The sequence below is a fragment of the Branchiostoma lanceolatum genome, chromosome 6 (genome assembly GCF_035083965.1).
Source record: "Branchiostoma lanceolatum isolate klBraLanc5 chromosome 6, klBraLanc5.hap2, whole genome shotgun sequence".
Classification (NCBI taxonomy): Eukaryota; Metazoa; Chordata; class Leptocardii; order Amphioxiformes; family Branchiostomatidae; genus Branchiostoma; species Branchiostoma lanceolatum.
Genome location: NC_089727.1, coordinates 21447086 through 21465239, shown reverse-complemented (window position 1 = coordinate 21465239; position 18154 = coordinate 21447086). Strand labels below are relative to the sequence as shown.

General features: G+C 43.8%; 1 protein-coding gene across 1 annotated transcript; it reads left to right on the top strand.

The window, feature by feature from the left end:
* The first annotated feature begins 7376 nt into the window (after nucleotides 1–7376).
* On the top strand, nucleotides 7377–17814 carry LOC136437018 (uncharacterized). Its single transcript, XM_066431443.1, has 7 exons — nucleotides 7377–7638; nucleotides 9027–9196; nucleotides 14549–14651; nucleotides 15088–15184; nucleotides 16002–16181; nucleotides 16610–16731; nucleotides 16847–17814. Exons 1-7 carry the CDS (start codon nucleotides 7573–7575, stop codon nucleotides 17039–17041), a joined length of 933 nt encoding a protein of 310 aa, XP_066287540.1. The 5' UTR covers nucleotides 7377–7572; the 3' UTR covers nucleotides 17042–17814.
* Nucleotides 17815–18154: the final 340 nt, after the last annotated feature.

Here is an 18154-nt window from a genome sequence, read left to right as displayed (position 1 = left end):
GACGGCCTGGACAGGGCTCGAAATAGCGGATGCATTACACCTCTGTGCACCCAAAATTAGAGATGTGCACCTAACATTTAACTGTGGTTGCACCAACTAGTGCACTTGGACATTTCGCACGCTGCAGGGTAAAGGTACTATTGACAGAATTAGTAGTTTTTATTAGTATATTGTACACTATTAAATGTATACAGGATATTATTGCAATGTTAGCATCAGAAGAAAGCAATATAACCTTTTGTTGTACTTTATTTGATGAACAACAATGTACTAAATTTCTACTTGTTTGAAATTTTGAAGCCAGCTAGAATTACGTAATTTATTTCATGTTGGGCATCCCAAATTCTTCCTGTGCAGCTAATTTGTTTTGAGCAGCACACCTTGTTTCAAATATGAATTTAGAGCCCTGTGTTGAACTACCATTGAATCAGGGGTGTACATGTCTAACTTACATTTGCAAGTGTGAATGTGTTTGTGTTGTGTGTGTGTGTGTGTGTGTGTGTGTGTGTGTGTGTGTGCGTGTGTGTGTGTGTGTGTGTGTGTGTGTGTGTGCGTGTGTGTGTGTGTGTGTGAGTGTGCGTGCGTGTGTGTGTGTGTGTGTGTGTGTGAGTGTGCGTGCGTGCGTGTGTGTGTGTGTGTGTGTGTGTGTGTGTGTGTGTGTGTGAGTGTGCGTGCGTGCGTGTGTGTGTGTGTGTGTGTGAGTGTGCGTGCGTGTGTGTGTGTGTGTGTGTGTGTGTGTGTGTGTGTGTGTGAGTGTGCGTGCGTGCGTGTATGTATGTGGGCGGACGTCAAAACTAAGATCTAATCAGACCGACAACAGTGAACCCGCAAAATAGCTACAGTCTTTGAACACTTACACAACCGGACGCTGACCGTAGTGATTTTTCGGCAATCTCCGACGACGCCATACGAAGAATTCTTTGATATTGATGAATCCAGGATAACAAATAATGCATTTCGTATAATTGAAACGACCAATCACGCTTCACGAATAATTTACCGACAATGTATTACCTAAAGTGGGGCCCTACGATTAAACAGTGGATTCAAGTAGCTAGCTTGCCTCACCGCACGAAAAGGCATGCAGACCCTGGCTTTTCTTGTTCGAAGCCTAATTCCTTCTTCTTGAACTTCATAAATGTGTAGATCTGATATACCAGACAATATATAAGACGGCAGTGTCAGGCATACACGAGAGCACGTCGGCAAAACGTATTATAAAGCGTCCAGGTCGTTTTCGCCTATTTAAGGTTGATATCTCTATGAATAGTATAGGTTCATGAGGTGTATGCGCCGTATCCTTGGCATATCATGGAAGGACAAAGTGACCAACACCGAAGTGCTGTCCCGCGCCGGCCTCCCTACCATGTTCACCCTGCTCAGGCAGCGCAGACTTCGCTGGCTAGGCCACGCCCGTGGCATGGAGGATGGCCGAATCCCCAAAGACCTTCCGAACGGAGAACTGATCTCAGGAAAGAGACATACCGGGAGGCCACAGCTGCGTTTCAAAGATGTCTGCAAGAGGGACTTGAAGGCTCTGGATATTGACACGGAGCACTGGGAGGACCTTGCAAGTGACCGTTCCAGGTGGAGATGCAAACTGTTCAGGCAGCTCAAATCAGGGGAAGTCAGACTGATGCACAGCGCAGAAGAAAGGCGGAACCGCAGAAAAGAGCTTTGCAACAGAACTGAGTCAGCTTACAGATGTGATTTTTGTGGCAGAGACTACTGCCATTCTCGTATAGGGCTGTTTAGCCATAGTCGATGCTGTAGGGCTGTTGTGAATTAGGATTTTACCATGGTCAATACTGACCGACGGAGGCCATATATAGTATAGGTCCATTAAGTTGTGTCGAAAGACATATCTTATACAACGGCTATTACTCCAATGTAACGTTTACCAAAGAGAGCAGTAGAGTTTTGGTAGTTATAACGTTAATAGGTTTAAATAGTAGGCCAATTACCGTATGTACGTTCCGTTAGTGTTACATAGTGCTACTTAGATGTGACGTCATAGGGTTATCACAGGTCATCAGCTGTTGCGAGGGAAACACCGGGGGTTGCCCGTCCTCACTCCCGTGACGTCGTGGCTTTGTGTCGCCGGCCACATCCAGTTGTCTAGACCTTGGGGATGAGACACCCAAGCAGATGTGTGGTGCTGGCTCAAATGAAATTTACGAATCACGAATATGCGCTTCCAATTATATTACAATGAAAACAAGAAAGATGTGCTTTCAGATTTTTGTTCATGCAGTATATATTGTATACGGCTAAGGTGTTTATATCTGTATGTTTTGCCTAGTCAGTATACGCGTGCGTAAAACCGTCCTTTGTAACTAGCTGGAACGTTGCGGGTGGTTATACTATTGAATCGAACGACATATTACATACTATCCAAGCAGAGGTTGGTGGGAAGATTTTTTTTTATCATATACCACCAAGAGGTGGTGAGGGCCGACAAAAAAGGGGCATATAATAAAAAAGGTCACAATCTTCCCGACCAACCTCTGCTTGGAGAGTACTATCACACCTAGCCTGGTCCCAGTCTCAAGGGGTCGGCCTAGGGGTGTTTTACCGGGCCCAGTCTGCTTAATTAATCCGTTTCTGTCAGCCTGTCTACTTAGCTGCCGTGTAGAATTTCGCAGCCTGTCTACTTTAGCTGCCATAGAGAGTTCCGCCAGGCGATCTAACTTAATCCAAGGCCGTAAACACACCCCGAGCGGACTATTAAAGCTGTCTGGGCGGGCGGGGATCCCTCCCAGCGCCGTAGAGATATCGGGGAGCCCCCGATGGTATGGTTTCCAGGCTATATCACACCTAAGGCCTAGGAAAAAATGTTGTGAAGTAATGACATTCAAAACAGGCACATTCTGTTAACAGATTTTAGCTTTGAACCATTGATGTACGAATGTGTATTAAATATTGCAATTCTTTGTACAGTTTATCAATATGCTGTGCTTCAACGATGAGTATATTAATGTATGATTACAATATAATGTTGAAACTTATGGTGTCCTGATGTATTCCAGTTTTACATTGCTATTTTGTATTTGTTGCATCACTTCGCCCGAAATATGAAAAAAAAAGATAATTCCGACCCAAACCGGAAACACAACATTTTTTCCCAAGCCTGATCACTCGGCTTTGTATGTTAATTCTATATAACACTAAACTGTTACTAGATCAAACGTTACACTTGTAGTGCATCAACGCGTTTTGTCATTTTCTGCATGAATGAGTTCCACTGGAGGTCGAAGGCACTCTGCATGGTAACGCCTTTCGTAGTCATTCATACGGAACCTTGTTGCGTGGTTCTTTTCTTAGTTTCACGTTTCTTGCTGTCTGTCTTTTGGGAATTACCAAAGTGGACGTGGAAGCTAAGATCGAATAAAGACACAAGTGATTTAGATCCTTTCAAAAGGAGGATGGTAATTCAACGGTGTGTATTTGTTTGTGTGTGTGTCCGCCTGACTGTCTGTGTGTGTGTGTGTGTGTGTGTGTATCTGTATGTGTGTATTTGTCGTTTGTGTGTCTGTGTGTCTATTTGTGTCTCTCTTTCTCTGTGTGTGTGTGTGTGTGTGTGTGTGTGTGTGTGTGCGTGTGTGTGTGTGTGCGTAAGTGTGTGTGCGTGATGCGTGAGTGTGTGATGGCAATATGTGGTAATATCAACTAAAGAAAAACAGCCACAGAAAGACCTAAGAAAGCATCTATAGTCAAACAAATGGAGAGTTTTAAAAAAAAATTGTGGCCGAAATCAAGCAATGCAATAAGCTTATCTACTGGGCTAGCACATGTAGCAGGGACGACGGAAGCACGGCGGAAGGACCATCCTCCGGGACTGGAAGTGGTTTTAATCCTTGTCCTGCTACACCCGACAAGAATTCGGGTTGCACATACACGGATGTTCTGTATGCTAGCCCTGACAATTGTCGGGTTGAGGGTATTCTTAGAATGCATACGTTGCACCCGCGCGGTTGTTGTAAAGCGAAGTCGTTAAAAATGAGCAATATCAAACTAGTACCCTTTTTTTCATAGGTGTCTGGGAACAGCAGTGGGGATAATTTTTACTCTCCTCGGAGGGAGACCCAACATAAAACGGAAAAGTAGAAAGACGTACAAAATACGTCGAAAATACGTCGAAAATACCTCGGATCTTCCCTCTGCTTGGAGAGTAGGTATTGTTTTCCTATGGAAATCCAGCAGGGCAAGCGTTAAAGCCACATCCACATCGAAAAATCAGATTTTGTGGATTAGGCCACAGCAAGTTCAACTTATGGATGACATCACCGCCCTTATTAATTATTGCCTGTCTTTGAAAGAAACAAATACCCGCCCGGACATTGTCAACATGTACCAGAATGGGGCAATAGGTCTTGTTGTAGCCTGCATGCAGAAATCACACAAGTGAGGTAGCCATGACTGTAGTTGTAGACGTGTAACTAGTTTGATAGTTGTAGAAGTGGCACCAGTGTATGTGGCAGCCATGGGTATAGTTACTAACTTGGTATGTGATACCACACTTAGCCTCCACCAGGCCCTCTTACGGGCGTATGAATCGTAGAATTCGGCAGAAAAAGGAATAATTAGCCAGCAGAGTCAGTCCACAGTGAAGATCACATTTCGCCCGTAACGGAGCCTGCAAGTTAAACCCTGGCGTAGTTACTCTGGTAGAGACTATACCGCACTAGTGTCCCCGGGTTGAACTTCTTGTATACAGGAATAAAATACGTCTTTCTTGTGAGTCTGAGACCATATTTTGTCGCTTCAATTCATGTTTATAGTATCGATTTTGAAAAGTTAGGCATCTTCTTTTACGCCCCTTGCATCAAATTTGGGCATCTTGTTTTGTGTGTGTGTGTTTTTTTACCCTCATTGTTTTGTCTCGCATTGAATTTGGAGTCTTCAGACGGAATGGAGCGACCGTGCCAAAATAGCAGACTGCCGGACCTGTAGAACACCGACCCTAAACCTTAGCCGCCATAAGGCCCTCCTACGGGCGCATGGATCGCAAAACTCGGCAGAAAAGGGAATAATTAGCCAGCAGAGTCAGTGAAGATCACATTTCGCCCGCGTAGGCCCTGAGTGAAACCCTGGCAAATATTCGTCCTATAGCCGGCGTAGTTAGTCTGGTCAAGGACATATAATGTCCTCGCTTAAACCTACTCGTAGAGACTGTTGACCGGGTTAGCAACCACCTGGCGCAGCCAACAACATCCGATCATAAGCCACATTAAAACAGACCCATCCAATTCTACATAATTAACCCCACCCTGTCCAGAGCAGCTAGCCTGGTCCCAGTCTCTAGGGGTCGGCTTAGGGGGGTTTAACCGGGCCCAGTCTGCTTTATTGAGCCGTTTCTGTCAGCCTGTCTACTTAGCTTCCATATAGAATTTTGCAGCCTGTCTACTTTAGCTGCCATAGAGAGTTTGTCACCTCCGAACAGGCTAAGCTGTCTGGGCGGGCGGGCATCACTCCCTGCGCCGTAGAGATATCGGGGAGCCCCCGATGGTATGGTTTCCAGGCTAAGAGCAGCAAACTGTCCTCAGCAACCATTTTCTCCGTCTATCGAGTGATTGTTCAAATCTAGATCTGATTGTACTCCAATCTGTAATTGTATAAATTTTTCTACTATATTTAGTTCGTGGCCGGTGTGCCTCGCCATGGGTTAAGAACAAGGTCCGATTGTGACGTAAAGCTGACGTCCTAGGATATGTCGTAGCTTAAAGTCACGTCTTCATTACTCTAGATCTCTCTTCCTACTTAAACTTGAAAACTCATGCTTTATCCCTTAGCGGATAACTATTTTTCCTTTTTCACAGGAATACAGGAATTCCACCTACTCTAAAACTCACGGTCAAAGTCCGCCATTATACGGACTCTAAAGAAAGGTCGATCACTTCCGGTGGGGGTATACGCTCCATAAAGAATGGTGCAATAACCTTTGTACAGTCTACAATAACGCCTCCGTAACTTAGTTTACAGAAGGTAGGTGTGTCGGAGCGAATACTACGCATGTTTGAATAATCAATACAGAAAACATAACATCGGAAATTACTAACACGTCCCCTCTTTTGCTATATATCTTACGACTTTTTTTCACATCGGTATGTAGGCTAAGTTATAAGTGCCTAGAGGATAGATAGTGACTGCGTTTACACAGGGTAGTGTGTCAAAGCGTATCCTACGCATGTCATAAACAATAAAACAGACACCATAACATCGGAAGTTTCCTAATACACCCCCGCTTTTATGATATCTCCCGTCACATCGGTATGTGAACTAAATCTCAGGTGCCCAGACTAGAGGATATAGATAGCCAAGTGGCTGTGTCTACACACAAAAGGAAGGTGTGTCGGAGCGAATCCTACGCATGTTTAAAAAACAATACAGAAAACATAACATCGGAAGTTACAAATACGCCCCCGTTTTTACGTTATATCTCCCGACTTCGGTATGTAAACTTAATTACAGGTGTCTAGTGGATAGAAATAGCAAAGTGTCTGTGTTTACAGAAGGTGTATCGGAGCGTATCTTACGCATGTTAAGATAAATAATACAGAAAACGTATCATCGGAAGTTGCTAATACGTCCCCTGTTTTGTTATACCTCTTAAACAGTATGCCAATGTGTACTTTTTTTTCTAATGAGGACAACCTATAGTATAGTTTACACAACGAATTTCACGATACCGGCCGCGATATTGCGTTAACGTAACATCATTATTTCTACATGTCTACATGATATACGTAGTGCGATTTTCATGCATGGGTTATTGAAATAATTATTTCCTCATGTTGAGTTATCTACAAAACTACGGATAGTCGTTTTGCACGTTTATGTAAACGTTTTAGAAGCACATTTATGTCACATTGTTGTTGCAGAAATATTCAATAAAGACCACTAAACATGATACATGTACATATGAAACAAAAGGGAAGAATTGCTCTTCCCCTTGGTGTCGGTAAAACACACATATCTAGTTACAGTACCTTATTGTTATTGTCCTAAGTTCTGCTTCTGCTCGAATTCACAAACTAGCCAGGGGTCTAGATCTTATTTCCCGGTCAACGACCTTTAACGCACGCCGGTAAACGCGCCTTGTTTCTTCGCACATTTCAAACTCTGCCTTTGTTTATTTGCTTCCACTCCGTTCCATTGCCATGGCGACAAGAATCTGTGAAGAAAAAAACATCTAAGATCAAAGATCTGCGAAGAAAAATGAAAATCGAACGAAAAAGCCGACACCCTCCATCTGCTTTGAGATAAGACGTGACACCGGAGGCCATTCAGAAAACACGCCCACTTCCATATAAGGCCATCCCTAATTGCCGCATGGCAGCGAGGCAGACTTCCGCTTCTTACCACATGGTTTCTATGAACAGTGACGTACAAGATCCGGGGGCGAAACTTATGGCATCATTTTCCCCGAAAAGGGAAGGGAATTCCCCCTTCTTAGAGCATAAAAGGCGGTAGAGGCCGTTAAGGTAGCCAGAGTTAAGAGCGCAAAGCGAACTGAGCAGTCGTTGTCTTGATTAAGCTCGTAAAACCGGCCGAAACAGAACATCACACAACATGGGGAAGACTTCGTCCAAATGCTGCCGATGTTGTTGCTGTGTGAGTGTACCGATAGAGCCCGATGTAAGTACACACATTTATGTAAACTTATAGAAAGGTGTGCTAACATTCGTAGCTGTACTTCATAGGTAGCGCTTTGATCATGCGAGAACGCATAGTTTTCGCTTGACGTAACTGTTTAGTGCGGCCGTTGTTCAACAGAGGTACTACTACACATGTGTTTATTGTCTTAGCGTGTTGGCAAGACAGCTTTAATCATTGATGAAAACCTTCTTGGTGCTAGCATTGAATTTTAAGCAGAATTTGTTTATTGTCTTAGCGTGTTGGCAAGACAGCTTTAATCATTGATGAAAACCTTCTTGGTGCTAGCATTGAATTTTAAGCAGAATTCGCAGGGACATGCCCGTAGCCAGGATTTTGAAGGGGGGGGGGGGTCTTTTTAATGTTTGAGGGACCAGCGAGCGCCGCAGGCGCGAGCTTCCTAGGGGGGTCCGGGAAATATTAAAGATTGAACCTTCTGATATGGCATTTCCTGTGATTTTGAGAGGATTTCAAAGAAAGAAATCAGAGACAAAGTTAGCAGTTTTTCTAGGATTTCAGCTCCGGTGGTGATACAAATAGATCCACCTTGAAAAAAACCCTCGGACGTCAAAAAGTGGACCCTCGAGCGTTTCAAATTCTAAGAATTGGACCTTCTGAAAGGGTGTTTTTGAGAGAATTTCAGAGGAAAAATCAGAGACAAAGTTTTTTCTAGGATTCTAGCCTCTGTGGCATTGCTGGTGATACAAATAAGTCCACCTTAAAAAAAAATCTTGAACATTGAAAAGTGGACCTTCGAGCCTGTGAAAGTGGACCTTCAAGCCAATGGGGGGGGGGGGTCCTCTGGCTACGGGCATGAGCAGGGGGCAACGTTACACGTTAAATTGGTGTTGGGGAAGTATTTAGCTGGGGTTTCTTGAACTGTTCTCCTTTAGGGGATTTCCTGTTTGGCTGTGACCTTCGGCTGCGCTGCCAAGAGAGAAAAAACTTCAAGCAGATGTATGGGGGGAAGCGTTACTCCGTTTTTCACAATAATGGGGATCCTTTAGGTTACCAAGAAATCGTATGGGTTTTGATTTAACCCATCAACAGCTTGGGTAGTATGCGCGCAGAATAGTAGAATAGGCCGTAGGGGCAGTGGGTTGTTTTTCACTGTGTTTAGGGAGGGATATTGGGGGGTGGAGCCCATCCCTCTCTTTCTACCGCCTTTTACCTCCCCAACCGAAGCCAGGTAACCATTTTTACACCTTCGTCGAGTGAGAAAAGTGTTAAGTGCCTTTCCCAATGACAAAAATGTTTTGCCAGGAATGCGACTAATTGAATCTGTGTACTTGGCCATTTATACAACGCATTTTCACGGTTGTCACGTTCACAAATCTAACATGTTCTTCCCGTCCATTTTTATTTCATAGTTCCCTGAGCTTCAGCCCATGTACCCGGACGTGATCGACCCGATCACCGTGGTGTGCGTGAGTTTCTCCCCGGGCGGCATTCCCCGGGACATCGGGGCCTGCGTCTACGGCTCCAAACACACCTTCACCCGAGTGACCGCGGGCGGCCTTGCCCACCGAGCGGGTGTCAGGTATGTCGATTGTCTTTCTGTTCAAATAATTATTTTGTGTTGCAACGCAAGCTCTCCTATTACTACAATAGTAAGCACATTCTGTTCTGCATTCCTCCACTTCTCCCTTGTCTTACGTACAGTAAACATTAGATTCAGTTCCCTAATTCTGTTAATGAATGGCCTTTTCTTGGTTAAGCGGTTGGTATGGAATTTTAATGATGTTAGCTGCAAATAATCGCATTAAAGGTACAATTGTCAAGAGTTTAGTAAGTACATGTAAAAGAAAGGGTTTGAGAGCATTGCTTTTTTTACGAATACGAGGCTGTTTCTTGAAGCTTTGGTGTTGTTGGAAAGAAATCGTTGTTAAGCGTGCTGTCGGTCAAGGTGTTATACTAGTTATAGCAATGATGTAATACCGCCTAGGGGGGGGGGGGGGGGGTGCGTAATGGTCAGGATATGCCTATTCGAACAGGTGGTTGGTGTGTCTCGGGTGTGAGACCAATCCTGCCTGTCAATCACAATTATCAGTTTAACCAATAAGAGGATGTCAATAAGCGGTCCAACCTATAAGAGAGTATAGGTCAAATACTTGCGTTTATTTTCGAATTTCTACGTTTTGACGGGGAACGGTCTGAAATTTTCCTTTGCCTTGCTTACCATATAGCAAGTTCCCGTTTTGTACTATGCTGTCGTTATGTAGACTTTGAATAAACAAAGGCCAACTTTTGAATAAACATAGCCGACAGAGATACAAAGTCCACGGTATGGTCTCTACGAAAGCCCAATGGTACAATCGGTGTGTGAGTAGCGAACAGGCAGCGCGAGCGTCGGGACACTGGCAGGCAGCGCGAGCGTCGCGACAACAGGCAGCGCGAGCATCGCGACAACAGGCAGCGTGAGCATCGCGACAACAGGCAGCGCGAGCATCGCGACAACAGGCAGCACAGCCTGGGTTCAAACGATTAATCATGCTGAAAGTTCGAAAAACAGTTTGATAATCTACTATAATTGTCAACCCTCACGTAATCTTTTACATTTTAACTTTAGATGCACTAGTATCTAATACTCTTTTTTCCTAGCAGATAGCGCAAGAAGAGACTCGGCAGCTATATATATATATATAGAGGGAGAGATCGGTTTTGATATCATAATGTCCATTCGCACCCTGTTTTGTAGTACAGCGGACGGTCCCGCGTGCAGGTCAGAGGTTATGTCACAGGCACAGAAACAATTACAACAACATTTTGCGCTTCTCGTTTCATACAAGGAAGTTGTTTCATAGTATCATACTTTTCTGCACTACCTAGATTTTAACACACTAGTAATTGAAGGGCTCCCATTGATTGGCTGAGTGCAGTGGGCATGTAACGTCTGCTTGGAGAGTTACACATTACGCACTCCCACTGTGACTCCTGCACTGTGACGAGGAGAAACGAACCATAAAACTGTCACACCAAGGACCATTTCATATGGGAACTACAAAGAAATAAAACGTCTTTAATACAAAATACCAGGGAACGCTTGTTTAAGCGAAAAGTTATATCAGTTAGTTATATGAGAGTAGAGTTATCTAGTTGTCTAGTATTTTGTAGAGCCTTGTTTCGAGTTTGCCGGGAAATTGAAATCCAGGCGCGCAAAAAGCTGTTGTTATTGTTTCTGTGCCTTTGACATAACCTCTGACCTAATCCGCTATTCTACAAAACAGGGTATGAATGGATGGTATGGTATCCAAACCTATCTATACATGACTGTATATATTGCTGCCGCCTTAGATTCGTGTATCTATACAATAAATCGTTAACTCTACTCTACTCTAAATGCGCCTGGAAGAACGTAAGATTGTTCGTATAACCAAGGAGGTTAAAATTAACCTCCTTGGAATAACCTATTCTCCAAGTAGAGATTTCGATCGAGTGTTCATGGGAGAGAAACGTTAAAAAATGAAGGAATGTTACAACAAACAACACATGTTTAAAAACTGTGACCTTTCAAAGAATACAAGGTCAGTGGGCAGTTGGGTTCTCCAACGAAGGGAGAAAGACGTAAAAAATCACTGACACTCCTACCCCACTCGACTGAAACCTCTGCTTGGAGAATACAGTTGGGTCAGTGTGGGCCACACATGGCTATTCAGCCCAACCGCCCAGCGGGGTGCCTGTTTACATTTCAACACTGTTTCTGCAAAACCTCCATATACCAGAGGTATTGCAGCTTTGAAGGGGAAAAAAGGCCACTTTATCAATGACCTACAAACTTGGCTTAATTAATACATTTCATCCTCATGTCAAAAGATATGAGTGTTTCCAAAGACGAAGACCTTCATAACATCAACAGATACTAGTGGTCACTGTTTGCTTCACAAAAAGGTTCATGTACAGTTGTAACAGTGGGGATCAACCTCCACTAACTGACCAGTCTAACCGGTCCGGATCTTTTAGCCTAGTGGTTAGCGCGTTGACTTCCCAAACCGCGCGGATCGGGATTGGTGTGAGTTCGAATCCCGGGAGCGGCGTACTCGCGTATCTCCTTGGGTTTTTATTAGTAGTACTCTCCAAGCCGAGGAGGGGTTTCGACTGGTTTTTGACGTGCTTTTAGGCCTTTTTGTCGGGCTTTCTAGTACATGTGTCGTGCAGACCTTTATTTACCTGTATTTGTATTTGGTGGTATGGTATTACTTTCCAAGCAGAGGTTGGTAGAGAAGATTGTTATCAAAAGCCCTGTTTTCTGTCAGCACTCTCTCAAGATATGGAGGTCACAATTTTCTCTACAACCTGTGACGTCTGCTTGGAGACTGGTAGGATGGAATATTCTCCAAGCAGCTCGTTGTCGCGCTGCCTGTTGTCGCGACGCTCGCGCTGCCTGTTGTCGCGACGCTCGCGCTGCCTGTTGTCGCGACGCTCGCTCTGCCTGTTGTCGCGACGCTCGCGCTGCCTGCCAGTGTCGCGACGCCCGCGCTGCCTGTTGTCGCGACGCTCGCGCTGCCTGCCAGTGTCGCGACGCTCGCGCTGCCTGTTGTCGCGACGCTCGCGCTGCCTGCCAGTGTCGCGACGCTCGCGCTGCCTGCCAGTGTCGCGATGCTCGCGCTGCCTGTTTGCTACTCACACACCGATTGTACCACTGGGCTTTCTTAGGTCTCCACATCTGTATCGGTGCATGTGTGTGGGTGTGCCACTAACTTTAGTTGGGAATCCCCGCACAGTATGCAGCGTGTCACTATAGCTATGTAAACGCCCTTTAAAAAGGACAAGGTTATAGAAGGACCGAACATTTGCTTTGCTATGGTACCTATTTGTAGTTCCCCTCCCTCTCCTACTTCCAAATGAAATAGTCTCCTGGCAAATTGATTACCTCCTTGGTTTCATGTTTGGGGTGTTGGTCGAGCGGCGAAAACTGGAAATGGATAGATTTGGGGCCCCCTGACGGCTTTACTACGTACTGGCGGAAAACGCTTCGGTTCTGATAAATTGTGTTCTAGACATTATATTGTCATAACTTTTCTGTCAATTGCACAAGGTGAGACGGTTTGTAGCCTTATGTAAAAACACAAGAATGTACAAAATATCGTCCACATTAGCATGTAATATTTTTCTCTTATCATTGACTCGACTTGTGACACTAAATATACCTCAACGTCAATAGGTAATTAGTACATTTAAAAAAGTCACCTTGTACTAGGCACGACGTTTTGTAGGTGTGGTCAAATTACTGGACTATTTAATGCTGTTATCTTCTCATTTCATCATTTTCTATCAGTCAACAAAAAACAAGTAACGTCAACAGATAATCACTGCAACGCGAAGTTTTGTAGGCGTGGCCACATCTGTGTATTGTGTAATCGGTAGATACCGATCAGAGATACGGTTCAGTCATTTTGTAATGCCAAGAATATACTCAACGTCAACAAATGATTTGTGCATTTAAAAGATCAACTTGTACGTACTAGACACGACATGTAGTGCGAAACACCCTGCGGTGGTTGCCATGGCAATGACGTCACTTGGTCACGTTGTTAGGGGAAATTCCTGTTAGCTTTCGGTGACTCACGATCGTGTGACACCCTGTGGCGGTTGCCATGACAATGACGTCACTTGGCAACGTTGTAAGGGCCCTATGGGGGAAATCCCTGTGAACTTTCGGTAACTCACTATCTTGTGACTAGAGAACAAAGCAACCTGAAACCTGAAGCGATCACGGTCAGGCACACTGAAAAATTGAAACTTTCGGGAAATGTCTAGCCTGTGTTATAAAATCTCAATTGTCCCCTAGATATTTCAAGTTTCACTTGAGGCAGTATTGTACAGGATTTATTCATTTTGAGAGTTTACTTTGGGCTTTGGTAGCCTAGACTTCAAAAGCTTGATGAAAGCATACAACCAAACTGTATTTAGTCAGCAAAATAACTGGTAAACTCAAAGTGTCTGCCACGGAGCCTTAGCGGCTACTAATATTATGTCCACAGAGGAATGTTTGAGGAACCTATGGTATTTGATTTGATTTATTTGACTGTAGAAAAAGTACAGCCATGGATACCCAACCAGGCTATCCATTACAAAGGGTTGGTCAATGTAACTTAACACTATACAAAATTCATTACCTACTGTAAACAGTATTAGTTCCTTTTCTCCTTCCTTTCTATTCCCCTTTTTTCAGGACCAAAATGGGATCCAGCGTGTAGGTATCTAATCTCTAAGCAGACGCAAGCATCCGGCTCGGTCTTGCTAGCTGTTTCACGCGTTTTTGTGGCATTTAGTACGTTTTTCTTCAGTAGTACACCTTTTTTACGGAGAATATTAAAGAGAGGTGCAGTACTAGAAAGACATGCTAGATGTCGCAAAAACACGCCAAAAAAGCTGGGGCAGAGCCGGAACCTTCTTACATCTGCTTGGATATCTTTCTTGCCAACATGTAGACGTCACTCTTACGAAAAAAATGAACCAAAGTCACAAAGGGCCCCGGGGAGTCGGGCGCTTTTGTTTACCTTCCAATCTGAATGTACATATATTAAACATTACCAAACGTATCCATATAGAAACTTCAAATCCAACACATGACTGTGCCTGAGCTTGAACCTCTATAGATACGTTTAAAATGTTTTTAAAACTAGCGTTACATTCAAAGTAAACGGTTTTGCTGCAGTACCAAAGGAAAGTGCGAGGGGGAAATACCATGACTAAAACATGCGCACGCGCACATACACACACACACATACATGTACACACACATACACACATAAAGAGAGAAACGCACACGCGCGGGCACACACACACGCACATACAGAGAGAGTGAGAAAGAAAGAAAGAAAGAAAGAAAAGGAATGAAAGAAAGAAAGATACACACAAGTGTCTTACAATGTTGTTTCCGTCGACACAGGGAAGGAGACCAGTTGATCAATGTCAACGGCGTGAACGTAGAGAAACTGCGGCATGGACAAGTCATCAACATGTTTGCCGGCCTAGGGGACGCGGTAAAGATGGTAGGTTATCATTCATGGATGATGCGAGACTTAAAAAAAACACAGTTGCTACAGTAAGTTAATATGTGTATTACCGACATTTTTGGCCAGTCCTGTGGTCTTCGCCGTGATTAGTGATTAATACATGAGTCAAAAGAACTTTGCAAAAGAACTAAGTCAGCTCACAGATGCGAAGTACATGGCAGAGACTCTCGTCGTCATGCTCGCATAAAACTGTTAGGCCATAGCCGTTGGTGTAGGGCTGATGTGAATTAGAATTTTATCATGATTTATACTGATCGACGGAGGCCACATATGGAGCACGTGACCTTATAGAAGTGTGACTTGCAACGGTGGATGGAAAATTGTTTAAAAAATAGATATCTCAGGTTATGGCTTTTATTGATGGCTTTAAGTGAAATAAAGAGAACTAGCCGTGTGATGATTCCTCACGCAGGAAATGCGCCGTTCGTCCCAGGGAAGCAACACCAGCTCAGTGTCCATGTCTGACGTCGAAATCATCACAGCGCAACTCAAAATAGAGGAAATCGGTAGTGAGTATATATAAAGTTTTGTTTTTCCTTTCGTCCAGTCGCCTGCTGGAAATATATACCACCAGAATGCTTTCAAATTGTTTCTTTGCTTACGTTTGTTATCGAAGGTTATAGGGTGTATTCCCGCACGCATTCCTTATCTTCTTCAATCAACAACCGATGTCCGCCATTTAGGCGTCTTAATTTGCATGAGCCATGTTCTGCGGTGTGTAGATTGCGTTTTTGTATGCCATCGACAGGCTTTTATTAGATATTTCTATTTTCTTAGAGCTTCGGAAATTTGATGGTGGTTAGTTGAGATCCCAACTCTAAAGATATCAAAACCGTTTACCCACGCCTCTCAGACACTCGAAATGAGACCAATATGGCGGTGAACAAATTGATGATGTCCGAAGTTCTAAACGGGAACTGCGCGGCTCTAAATGTCTTACTGAGGAATGACTGCGGTGCGATAGATGTCGGTTAGGTTGAGGAATAAGTCCGCTATACTTTAATGCTCTATTACCGACTTATCACAGTTTCGCATAGCAAAACATTTGTTAAATCCGTTGGCATGTGTGGCGGCCGCCATCTTCAATTGTGATGTCACAGGGTCGCCATACCATTTAATTGGGAGGGGTGTTTATGGAGTCGCTAGCGTTCTCTATATCTGAAACAAATCGGCACACAACTATCACACATCTAACTCAAATAAAAAGAAAAATTCAATACCAATTCATGTTTATAAAAAGACTCCGTAATCTCTAAACTAACATAGCAAACCTGAAGTTTATGTAGCACAAATTCTTAACTCTAGTGATTTATTCATTTTCTGCAGTAATCTTGCCAGCCGCTGAGTCGGAGGAAGAGGCGCTTGCACTCAGCGTGACGCTGGAGTACCACAGACTCGAGCGTAACCAGCTCCACCATCCGTACGGCAGCAGGACCGGCGTTCTGCTCCCCGGCAGGCGGGGAGGGGCCTTCAAGGGACGGCTCAACACATCCAACAGATCAGACGGTGAGTTAAAGCATATTGTAAGCATTAAATGTCGCTATAACACAATTAAAACGATTTTTTTTTTAAATTAAACTTCACAGAATGAAATCTGAGAGGTGTTGGCAACAGGATCGATGCACACGAATTTTGGATGTTGGGCTTTCTGTCGGTCAAGCGCGACACTCATATCTGGTAACTGATATTCCGGTAACGTGAAGGCATACAGAAAGGGCTAAACGTGCACAGAAGTCTGTATCGCCCGCCGTCTCGGTTTATCTTAGAAATGATTAAAGACCACAGAACATGTATCAGCAATAGATTATGGCATGGAACGTAAACACCGGAAACGTATACAGATACAGATAGAAAATGTTAAATGATGGGCGATCTCTCAGTGTTTGTTTGTTTACTTTCTGTATCTGACTGAACCTTCAATTGTTTCCCAACAGCCACTATTGCCGTTCACAGCTTCCTTAGCGCTCCTGCGCGGATAGGAAGTTACGTCGTCTTGGAGTTCGACAAAATAAACAAGTTTTTCACCTGCAAAAGAAGCGGAGGGGTCAGAATCCAGGTATGTCAGAAACAAATTTATTACATCGATCAAACATGGCTCAATGACACTGAAAACTTCTATCTCCCTGTGCTGTTCATGTTTATGTTCTTACAATGCTCTTTTCTTTTGTCAGAGCGGAAGCCCTGTGGAGAATATCACCTCAATCAACGACGCCCGTGTGTTCTTCATGACCCCTAGGGGTAGCGACCTCAGGTTTGAGTCCACCAAATTCCCTGGCAATTTCCTGACCATCCACGGAGGTAACGTGCAACTCAAAATAAATGGGAGCACCATCGAAAGCCAGTACTTCAGCCTTCACAGCATCTAAGCACCACGTGGTGAGCACGTGGTGAGCACGTGATGAGGATGTCAAAGGCCACGTGAACATCGTTCCTCAGGTCACGTGGACAGCCTGTCCAAAGCACGTGAACAACACGTTTAAATGTGGAGCAAGGTGATAGATTTATGTAAATATAGTATTATTTTTCATTGGAAAGACATTGTCTCAAATATGTCTCTAAAAAGTAGCTACCTTTAATACCATGTGCTGTCTTCATTTAGTGCATATTCAGTTTTAGCTTAGGTGTTCTTATGTTACATTACAACAAGGACATTATATAATGTCCTTGATTACAAATGTAACTTTTGTCGCATCTTTGCAATTTGAAAGCCTGGTGATTCATTGTGGCAGCCAGGGTCTACAAATATTCGCCATAGATTGGCGGATTGATATAGCCGTGCGCGTTTTTGTGCACCCATGTTTTTTTCTGAAAGAATCTCGCAGGGCAAGGTAAGATGGCGTCATATCCGGTGTGTCCATGTTGATTGTGGACGTTCCTAAAAGATCCATGGAGAGATAAGAAGAAAACAAAATACATACGATAACTTTGAAAGCGCCAGTCTAACTGCAAATCTAACGCCTTTATGACATATTTCCTCGAACATTTCTTGTTTAATTCACGACCATCGCGGTTTTGCCGGAGTGTGGTAATAGACTTAAAATCACATCGACCGTTCAGATGGCGACGACCGTTTCAAATGGCGACGACCGTTTCAAATGGCAACGACCTTTTACAATACGAAAAATAAGCTACGTTATTTTTTTAAGCTTTGGCCCTTTTTCAAATAAAAAACGGTTAACAACACAGTTCTAAAGGATTTCCACAAGCAATACACACCGGAAGTTTGACAAGATAACCTTTCTGTTCTCCCGAGGTGAAAGAAGCGTCTTTTCCAGACGCTTCGTGTTAGATCTCCGTTTTAGGAGTCAATCTATAATTTCTTAAAGGTGCCCTAAGCGATTTCAGGGGGTAAAACTTGAAATATTCTGGGGAAAACAATTCTGTTTTGTGAGGTTGAAACTGACATTTGCTCCCCCATTCTAGCACATTATTTCAGACTTTGGGCGTTTAAAAATAGCACAGAAGCAAGCCACAAAAGG